This window comes from Nestor notabilis, unplaced genomic scaffold, assembly GCF_000696875.1.
Source record: "Nestor notabilis isolate BGI_N333 unplaced genomic scaffold, ASM69687v1 scaffold1720, whole genome shotgun sequence".
NCBI classification, from domain to species: domain Eukaryota; kingdom Metazoa; phylum Chordata; class Aves; order Psittaciformes; family Psittacidae; genus Nestor; species Nestor notabilis.
In genome coordinates, this window is record NW_009909528.1 from 323,506 (window position 1) to 334,583 (window position 11,078).

An 11,078-nucleotide genomic window follows, 5' to 3' on the forward strand; every position below is an offset into this window, starting at 1 on the left:
ACCTAACAGCTAAAGGTAGTGGAAGGGAAGGAACGCCACCACCTCCCTGCAAATTGAACCCTGTCAAGTTCTTCATGAATTACTTAAGGCTAAATACTGAGGAGAAAGGTATCCTCAAGGTTCTTTAAATGAACTTCTGACAGTAACTGCTGAGTGATGCTCTAAAGAGATACTTATTACAACAAAAGGACATCAGAGCATGGTGCACATTCCAGCATTGAAGAGAAAACGTAATTTTCTTTCAGGAAGAAATACAAATATTTGGAACGCATTTAACAGTGAAGCAAAAGCATTAGGAAGGAAGGCAGGGCTACAAGTGACAAAGAGTAAACATAAAAAGACCAAAGGATAATTTTGTGGGAGTCATGTAATTAGGAAAGAGCAAACCCTTGGACAAGTATTTCATAGTGCTGTGCCAAAGGAAGAAAAGCAGCCAGGACTCCCAATTAACAGATTTCTTCAACCCACTTGATACTACTGATACTATCAAGGCTGTGCTTTTGTCATAAACCTGAAGACTCTCTACTCCTTTGATTTTGAATGTAGTTCTAGATTCTGACTCTTCTATAAATTCTAGACTGAATTCTTCTCCAATTCTTCTCTAAATTCTAGATTCTTCTACCCCTATAGAATTTATGAGAGGGGGAAAACAATGTATTCTAACCATGCTACCTTCCTTAATAAAAACCAAAAATTAGCACTTGAATAGTTTTCTTTTGTAGGGCTTAAATTCAGGACACAATTCAATTTATGTATGAGTAACCGGTGTCACAAACTTAAATTTCTTCTTGTCATCAATTACTTTACAGACATGAACACTACTTTTCATAGCAACAGATAAATTGCTGAACCACACTTAGTTTTATACACATCAGTTCTATACACATCTGTCCCAATAGGTAGGAGTTCTTACAGTATAGCAACTATAAGAAGTTACTTTGTCACAGGATATCTCATTTAGACAGGTAGTGTGGAAAATATTTAACAGAGTTAGTTCTCACTGACAATTCCATAACATCACATGTTAGGAAGTAATTCTCATATATGCTTGACTATTTCAGTCAAATATATAGTGTGTATAGAGAGAGAGTCAGATATAAGCTAAGGGAAAAAATAATATTGCTGAAACCTTTTGTCTGTACACTTAGTGCCAGCTATCCTATATTAAGCATCCTGCTAGGTCTAGATTTACAGTGGTACAACAGATCTTACCAGTAGGAAAAGGGTGAGAAACCTGGCACTGAGCTCTTGCGTAACAAATGAGGGAGAAGAAACTTGCTGCTTTAAGAATGTGAGATTTGAAATTAACCAGGCACAAAGGTTCTATCTCAAATTCTTAAATCATCAGCCATTCAACTCTGCAATCCTAAACAGGTTCTCCATATTGAAGGCAGGAAGTTATACATTTAAAAGCAAAAATCAAGCAGTAATCTTCCTGCACAAATGTTAAGATAAGAAAAGGGGAACTTCCAGCCCACACATGTGGAATCAGTGGACATTTTATATACAACAGTTTTTCTTTCACCATTTTTAAAGGTCAAATAAAAAGCTAGTCTTATTATGCAAGGCGAACCATTTTAAAAGCCCTTATTTAGAATATGACTAGTTTATTCTAAAACATATTTGTGTCATACCATCCAGAATTATTCCAAACCATGTTCATGCCCAAAACCTTTAGAAGATAAACACACAGCTTCTTATGAATCAATAAATGGTTCTGCTCTGCAAAGAGAAAAAGCACTGCAGAATACTTGGCTTACAAACTTGAAGTATTTCCATATGAAGCGTCTTAAACATAGCTGACAGGGAAGAAAAGAGGTCAGAAGTATCAGAATACTTAATTTCATTTTCATGCAATATTGCCAACAAAAATGCTATTAGACAAATTACACTTATAGCAGGACACATACAATCTTACTGTGAAAAAGTGCTTTGAACTGATACTGAAACAGCCAGTAACAGAAGCCAGCTCACCTTCTTTGATGTGTTAGTACTGCAGGGCTAAAAAACACACCACTAGCAAGTAGGAGATCTGATGTTTCTCAATAAATAAGAAAGGTATGACAAAGGTTTCACACAATGTGAAATGTGATTATTTTTTTAGTGATTTTTTTTCAATAGAGAAAATGGATCCCCCTTAAAAGACTCCAATACTCAAACTGAGTATTTGAACTCTAATACTGAAAAAAAAAAAAAAATCCAGCTACTAAGCCTGACCTACAGGACAGTATTTCTCAGATAGATGCACAGCAACTGAAGTCATGAGTACACTGGGACATTCAAAAATATGCAAACACTGGAGCCCAATGTCTTCTCTTTGTAAACTGCTCAAACTTCATCAGATCAGTACAGCTTAAATCTTTCTAATCAAGCAGTACAGCAAGACCAAATACAGCAACAGTAAAAGGAAAGCACTAGGCTATTAGACCTTTTCCTCACCATATTTAAATTTGAAGCTTCTGATGACATTTTCATGTAAATGTTGAATCTAAAAATCACTAAAAATTACACTGAACATCAACTCCAAAGGCAGAGAGTACAGAGGTTACATATTGTAATTTAACAAATTTACTGCACACGTACCTGTTTTTAATTACCAGGTATCAAACTAATACTTGAAATGCAGAGTTTATTCTTTATTACTCAGGATCAAAACAATACATAACAGGCAGAGTTTGCATGCTATCAAAACCTACCTCTCTGATTAGCTTTGCTCCTTTCAAATCCTTCATGTTGATAGCTATACTCTGGGGATAAAAAAAAAAAAAAAAATATACAACAGTAATTTATGTGAAAGCCCTTCTGGTGATTATCAGCCTCTTCTAAACATAACCAACAGTCAAGTTTCACACTACAGATAAATCGAGTAAGTAAATTTTAACATACACATACCACCTCCCCTGCCAAAAACCAAAATCTGTTGGTAAATCAAGCTGAACTGTGTCACCAATGGATCAGACAAGCACCAAAACAAGTCTGACAGATGTGCAGTCTGTTCACTGCATGTTTGCGCAGCACCTACTACTGCAAGGACACATGGGGATACCAGAAACATTTGTTTCGATGGCAGAAAGCCACTGAACAGCTCAGGCACATCATGAAGCTCCATCTTAAATCCTCAAGTTTCACAAGCTACCCTTAAGCCAACCCAACTGTGGCACAATGCCTACTCTCCTCCAGCTGCAGCTGATGCAGTTCAGATGAGCTGATGGACCTGAAAAAGATTGATCTTTCGAGTAAAATAACCGTTACCTTCATCAAGGCTCATTTTCAGTCAGTTTGCACCAGTATCTGAGGACTGGCAGGACCACTCCTGCTTTCCGAGTTTGCCTCAGCTGACTACAGCAGCATACCAGAGGTCTGCAGCCTTTTGTGTTCACAACTCTTTGGTTTTCTCCTGAAATTTACTTATTATAACTTAAAGCCAATGTACCTATTGCTCCATTATGTATGTTAAGAATCAAAGAAGTGTTATGTCTTCAGTTGTCATTACAGAAAACATAGGCTTATATTCAATACAGCACTCCACTTACCTTTTTATTTCTATTGACACTGAGAAAATAAATACTTTCAGTTCCAGCAAAAGGTGGGCCCCAGGCTCTCGTATCATCACCAGCTCCTGAAAGAAACACCATCACATTTTCATAGTTGGCCAATTTCACACTGCCAACAAATAAGAATTTTTCCTCCAATGTCATATTTAACCACCTGTGGCAAGCAGGATGAAAATCAGTTTAACATACATATTTTAGGATTTTTATGTTTAAAAAATAAACCAAACCCTAAAAGTGAAGGTAATTAAGCAAAGTGGACACAGTGGTTGCTAGTGCTGGGATTACTTTTGGGCTTTAAAATATGCAGCCCCACACCACTAATGTATTCGCAGGTTTTTGGTTGATTGGTTGTGGGTTGGTTTGGAGGTTTGCTTTCTGGGGAGGGGTTTGTTTGCTTCATTGTTGGCTTTGGTGGTTGTTTTTTTTTAACCTAAAGCAGAGATAAGATGCCATTATTTTAGGCAATCTGGACAAGTTTATTTGGAAGCTCTTGCCCTGCATCAAGTCACAAAGTACACCTGGTCAATAAGCTGTTTCTGAAACACTCAAGACACAGCACTGAGATACCACTGATTAGCACCAACTCGTTAAGCTGCATGCTGCCAAACAGCAACAAGAAACACACTCTGTTGCTGGTGCAATTTCCCACCTGCAGCCCTTCCAGAAACGCTCCCACCTTACAAGGCAACATGGCATTAAAGCTGCTGCAGACACTGGTGTCACTGTATCATTCATGCTTAATTTCCAATTTTAAGTTTTTCTTAATTATGATGAAGGCTGGCAATCTATTAAAATTCAAGCTACATTTAAATTCCAATATAATCATCATCCTGAGTGCTAACAAGCATGCACATCCCTGTATCTATTTCAGTATCTAGACTTTATCTATTTAACTTCACCTGAGTGAAAGCTTTCCTTAACAAGGTGTGTTGGATGGGTTTAACACTGTGAAAATTGGTCCATGATGGACCATCCCCAATCACCTGGAGTGGGGGGGCACGGCGGGGAGCCAGCAGGGCCACTCCTCCTGGCACAGGCTGGCCCCCTGCATCGGGACGAATGTGCGTGGGAAAAGGAAGCCAGCAGGGCCACTCCTCAGGATGCAGGCTGACCCCCTGCGTCGGGATGAGTTGGCACTTTTTGGGATATAAAAGGCCCGGGGTTTGAGAAAGATTGAGAAAGAAGAAGAGAGGGAGAGAAGAGTAGGAGAGAAGAGGAGAGGGAGGCGGATCCAACTACCTTTATGGCCAACATTACCTCCGTGAGGACGCCCACCAAGTAGTGCCTGCCACCCCGTTTGCTCTCAATGCACCTCGGAGCTGGCCTCCTGGTCATTGAACAAATGTGTAGGTTGACAAGAATCTGTGCCTAATTTGTCCTTTGCTAGCCTTTAGGTCTGTCTTTCTAGCTTGGGATATCTCTGGATTTTACATCTATTTTAGAGCTTGTAATAAACTTTCTAGTAGTTTTGGGGTGTATACGTGTGGCTTATGTTCCTTCTCCACCCTGAATCCTTCGATCCCTGGAACACGAGGCAACAAAGAAAACTGATACTAGCATAGATCCAGAAACAAGCTGAAAGACCAGTCTTACACAAGATAGCCATTGTCATGTACCTTACTATGGTAACACAAACTCTACAGCCATTTAAAAATCAAATGTGGCAGAAGTTATGCGAACGTATAAATTCCTTATCAACTTTTGTACTGTTTAGTATCTCAAAGAACTATTTTGGTTCAAGCAGGAAGGCATGTTACCACTTCAAGCCATTCAAAAACACATTTCATTAATACTTTCCATGTAGGACACTGTGGCTACTATCCTTTATGCATTAACACCCCTGTGAATGCAGACACCCTCTCACAGAAGAAGTTGATTACGCACATTCTAAAGCGTTTGAAATTCAGATTTCTCTGAATTTATAGTTTAGTTGTATTGTTGATATTGTAGAGTTGAATTGTAAGAGAGGCTGCCCCTCTCCTGCAATCACAAAGCAAAACTATGAGCTGGAATGCAAGTCTCCAAAGCTGTTACTTCATACTTAATCACTGACATTGCTCCATTCCTACTACCTAGATACCTGGAGTAAGAGCACTGTCTCATCTGGTAGTACAACATGGATGCAGCTTCTGCCCTATCAGAAAAGTGAAAATATTTGAAACAATGATGAGTGATTAAGCCATAGGTTGATGTGACAAAACTTTGATTAGACATTCAATGTTTTGTTAAATGTTCAGACATTCAGTATTTGCTATTTAAAATAAAATACAAGGAATGTAGCATCTTTTAGTATCTCAAGTGTGTAATTATCTTCACCAGCTCTCTTCAAGATTAATAATACCAAGAGAGAAACTTAAAACATGGAAACTTAAAGGAGGAAAAAATACGTGACATAATGTGCAGCTGCTATGGCATAATTACATGCCTCACAAGCATAATGATGCATAAAACAAAGCCAAATGCAGGGAATGTTTCTGAAAAAGAAACTGAATGCTTTGCAATTTGTTGTTATTCTTGTATAATCCTACCAACTAAGAAGTGTAGCTATTTCATAAGATTGAAGCATTTTTTACCATTACCCAATCTTCAACTCTTTAAATAAGTGCATGTGCTGAGGGGAACAAGAAAACCATTTAGTTAAGCTAAAAACACAGAAAAGTATTAAAAGTAAATAAATAGTATTTATTTATGAATCTTTAATACTCAGAGTCCAATGAGACTCAGAAGGAGCTACACAAGTTTTTGCATCTGAAAACACACACCCAAAGCCCGTTAATCTCATTTTCAGCACTAGCATGAAGATTTTCATGCAAATTCAGAAACCTCCCTTCTCCAGTTAATTCTACCTATGCAGGAATTATCAGATCCTGGACTTCAAAGACACAACTACCTCACGCAGAAAACAACTCTGTTCACTTCACTACCTGAAACTGTAACAGTGTACTAAAATCCTCCTCAAGAGAAAGTCACCTTATAGTCCACCAGTCAAATACTGCCTGCTCCACTAGACACAAAAGCAGTGCTAATAAACAACGTATATATTTTAAATGCTCAATAGAATCAACTAGGTTGGAAAAGACTTTTCTTCCCTTTATTAATGAAGCTGAAAATGGGAAAAAAAAAACCACCTTGCCCATAATTCTTATGTAACTAACTGGTGGAAGGTTTCACAAGTTTGTCAAATTTTGCATATCAAAGACTACGGTTAAAACTGTTTTAATCCTCTCACCACATCACAAAAATCACCACACACCTAAGCGTTCACAAGCCCAATTTAAGAACTAAAACTCCAAACAATTCAAATGCAATCAATTTAGTTTTGAGTGATGGAGTAAGGCTCTTTAAGTGGTGACTCAGCATTGTTTTATAAATCATTAACTGAAAAAGTTACTGACCTTACACTCTTCAACCTTGTCGCTCTTCTAAATGTACACAGGCTACTTCTGATTAAAACACGCATACACAGAGCACAGGGTTAAGCTTAAAGCAAGCAGATCATACATGTGTAAGCAAACCTACCCCACATTCTTATTATGTGGGGTAATTAAGCTACCCTGCTTAGTAAAACATAAGATATTCTTCTTGCATCTAAAATAGAGAAATAAAAATCTTACCTGGTCTTTCCACTTTGACAACTTCAGCCCCTAGATCTCCTAAATTCATTGTGGCAAAAGGCCCTGCAAGCACCCTGTAATATTAAAAACAATTACTGTTTTCTTGATTTTTCCTATCAGAATATTTGCATCTAAACAGACTACTCCAAATTACAGACTAAACACAAACCTTGTTAAATCAAGAATTTTCACACCATCCAATGGCTTTACATTACTAGCACCTGCCAAGAAACAGAAAACAGAGACTTACTCTTGATTCCCTTCCCTCCCCCATAAGATACGTTTCTCATTGGTAATCCAAAACATTGTTTTTATGACACTCAACCATCATCCTCCCCCACCCTCATCACCAAACAAAGGATAATAAAGCTTTCTGTCTAGGTAGGTTATTCAGAGTATATTACATTAGTAAACCCTTTCAGAATTGGAAAGCCTCATACTTACCATTGCAGAACACCTAGCAATTCTACAATAAAGTTACTTGTTAGTTATGTTTTTACAAGAGCCTTCCACAAACACTCATACAGCTTTTGAAGACTAATCGGAAGAAAGATACAACAAAAGCACAGCAATAAACACCAGAATGACACAAACTGAAACTAACAGGTAGTAGACCAATGTGAAGCACAGTATCCTCACAAAGTGTTTTGACCTGTGTAGAACTGTGTACTTGCAATACACACACAGGAAAAAAAAAAAAAAGGCAGAGTTTATGAACCAAGATACTTATTCTACCTTATGCAAGATAACTGTTAGGAAATCACAATGCTTTCATCCTTCCCTCATCCTTTCCAACCTGACTAGTTCTAAGAAAGAACAGCAGTGGCAATAAGCATCACAGACAGAGAGCAATCTCACAGTCTAGAGCACAGGTTCGCCACCCATCTCTCAGGTGACCTTGGGATACCTGCTGCTCACTCAGTGTCTTTAAGTGGAGGCTGGGGACACTTCGCCATACTGTGTGGATGGTAATTTCCACAAATTTCTAAATTACCATTTAGAAGGTGGTCCCACTCACAAAAAGGTACCTGGCCAATAACACCACAAAAATTACACAATACTAACTCATGTTAAACTGACAGGGAGGAGATTTAGATTAGACATTAGGAAGAAATTCTTCCCTGTGAGGGTGCTGAGGCCCTGGCACAGGGTGCCCAGAGAAGCCATGGCTGCCCCATCCCTGGCAGTGTTCAAGGCCAGGTTGGACACCAGGGCTTGGAGCAACCTGCTCTAGTGGACGGTATCCCTGCATATGATTCTATGATCTCTTTTTGGTGTTTGACCAGGTAAGATTTAAAACATGGGAGCAGAAGGGAGAGAAACACAGAAAAACACAATTAAAGCATAATTTCCTTACAGAACAAGGAAGAAAACAGAACCACAGTCCCTCAAAGCACACAGGGCCGTGTGGTGCATCTCCTGAATCATGGAGCAGCAAAAGCCTGTGTCACCTTCTCCACGCTCCCTCCATCAGTCCTGAGCCAACCTTCAGTCACCCCCATAACTCTCTGTCCTACCTTACTGAATATATGGTAAGAAGGAAATGAAGAGAAAGGAATACATACAATTTAAAACCTATGGAGACAGGAAGCAGTATTGGGAACTCAAGGCTCTGCTAAGAAGTTTTCATTCACTCTGCTGCTCTCTGTGAGATATAACAGGTTTAATTTTGTAACTAGTGCCAGGTAAACATCACATATCCTCCAGCATAACCTCAATTTTATCAGGTTGGCTATATCTGAGAAAACAACCCTATGTTGGTCCGTTAAGGAGCACACCATCTGCCTCACAATGGCATTACTCTATTAACAGAAAACATGGAAGCAGCTTTACTGAGGAGCACAGCTCCCCTAAAAAACCAAGTATCATGTTAGGCAACAAGAAGGGTCTATCTTCCTCTAGTCTTTCTACATCTTGTAAAGCTGTGCTCCTTACTCAACAACTCAATTATTCTCCTCCTAAGCCAGCATTTAGTGTTACTTATGTTTCTCACAGATACACTACCAGAACAACAACTTTGCAGAGCCAGAAGATTCTCTAACTGTGGCCAAGTTGCAGGAATCCATAAAGATATTTCTCAAGGAAGCCTTTAAAGTGTTAAAATTACCCTGCAAATATGCATTTATGCATAACCACGACTGACAAATCCTCACTAATTATTGTATCACTCACATTGTGGTAACATCTAACACTTCGCTCAGGGATTAGAACTATAGTCAGACAGAGGAGTACAACTGTTGTTTCAGAGACAAACAGACCATTATGAATTGCTTAATGCCAATAAATAACATCCATGTCCACAATGAAGAAATGCAAGAAAGAAAAAAGAGATCAAAAGCTTGCATCTGAAAATCCAAAGGGAAAAAAAGGAATCTTGAGTACTCTTAGTCTCTTCAAACTAAAAGAGCAGATATTCAGAAAAGAGAACATTTAGGACCTAGATTTGCATTCTAGCAAGACATTAACTGGCTGAAACAACTACAATTAAAGGCTTGTTGACCATCAAACAGCAGTTTCAGAGAAACAGCAGCTTCAGTACAAGGATCCCAAGTACCAGAGTGCTAACAACCCCATACTGCAAGAACAAAAAGAAGCAAAGAGATCAGAATTGAGCAGTGTTGACCAGAAGCATCTCCAGGTTGTTCCCCCCCACATATCTGAAGTTAAACTTTCCCCACAGTCTGTTTTTTGTTAGAATTCTGGCTCAATAGCCTAAATTTTCCAAAATGTCAACTCATTGTCTTGTGTATTTTTCTTTGATTTATTCCAGTATCTTGATGATTCAAAGAAAAATTCCACTTTCCCAGCTCTAACCATACCTTGTTTGTAAACTCTATTCCCATGATGCCTGAACTTACTGGAAGTTACAGTCATATGAATCTTTTATTTATAACTTTGATGAAGAATAAATATATCCACTCTGCTCTCAGTATGTTTAAACTCAGTAGTTTGTCCCCAGGTTGGTCTAACATAATAACAGTAAACAGTCAAAAGAGAGATAACTCTGTAAAACATAAGTTCCTTTTCACATTCTAGTTCTCTCCCCCACCCCCCCAAAAAACAAAACAAAACAAAACAAAAACAAACCTGCAACTTAACAGTTATAAGTGATAGAAAAGGGCACTGAAAAGAGAGCTGAATTTGTTCAGCTTATGGCAATGCATTGGAACTAGAGGATCTTGAAAGTCCCTTCCAACCAAACCATTCTATGATTCCATGATTTTTTGCACAATTGCAAATTAACAGTGAAGAGATCCCATTCCAATTACACCCAGTTCCAGAAGACATCTCATCCTTAAGTCTATTGTCTCTACTTTGATTGCACAATCAGTATCTTTTAGTTCATACACGCAGCAAGCTAGGATCCAAGTCTATCACTGACATGGATCAACTCGCTATCAATAGGTACACTTCCATTAGGGATGCACTTCACATGTGCATCTTGGGAAACAGGACTTTAAACTTCCTCTGATTCTAATGAAATCAATGCAATTTCAGTATTTTCCTGCGTTTTTAAGCAACAAGAGATCTAAAAGCCAGAGGAAAATGACTTGGTTGCAGCCCGGTTTTATTTTACTTCATTCAAACAAACGCACAACTGTATGAAGTCGAAAGTTTTGTAACCTTTGAAATACCAGGCCTAGAACCGGACAGCAGGCATGCCCCCAGCCTCCCCCATTACCCGTCTCGCTCCCTGCCCTAAACGTTCTCTCTCCATGCCCTACACTAACCAGCGCAGCGCAAAGTCCAGCGGCGGCTGCATTCACCTCAAGCCCGCAGGGAGCTACGCACACAAACCACCCCTCTCACCACCCGCTCCCCTCCACAGGACTCCACGGGCAGCCCGCGCTGCAGCGGTCAGACCGACCCTCCCTCAGGTGCTTCACATGCCGCCATCCCCACCACCAAA

The 11,078-nt window shown here is 39.1% G+C and overlaps 1 protein-coding gene across 1 annotated transcript in view; it reads right to left on the minus strand.

Annotated features, from left to right (window-relative positions):
• The window catches only part of SUGCT (succinyl-CoA:glutarate-CoA transferase), a 302,732-nt gene extending 295,354 nt beyond the window's left edge, over nucleotides 1-7,378 (minus strand). The window contains exons 1-4 of the mRNA XM_010024783.1: nucleotides 7,338-7,378; nucleotides 7,169-7,242; nucleotides 3,534-3,619; nucleotides 2,697-2,747 (exon numbers count right to left, since the gene is read on the minus strand). Coding sequence (XP_010023085.1) covers nucleotides 2,697-2,747; nucleotides 3,534-3,619; nucleotides 7,169-7,217 — 186 coding nt within the window. The 5' untranslated portion in view covers nucleotides 7,218-7,242; nucleotides 7,338-7,378. The remainder of the gene's footprint in view (nucleotides 1-2,696; nucleotides 2,748-3,533; nucleotides 3,620-7,168; nucleotides 7,243-7,337) is intronic.
• Nucleotides 7,379-11,078: the final 3,700 nt, after the last annotated feature.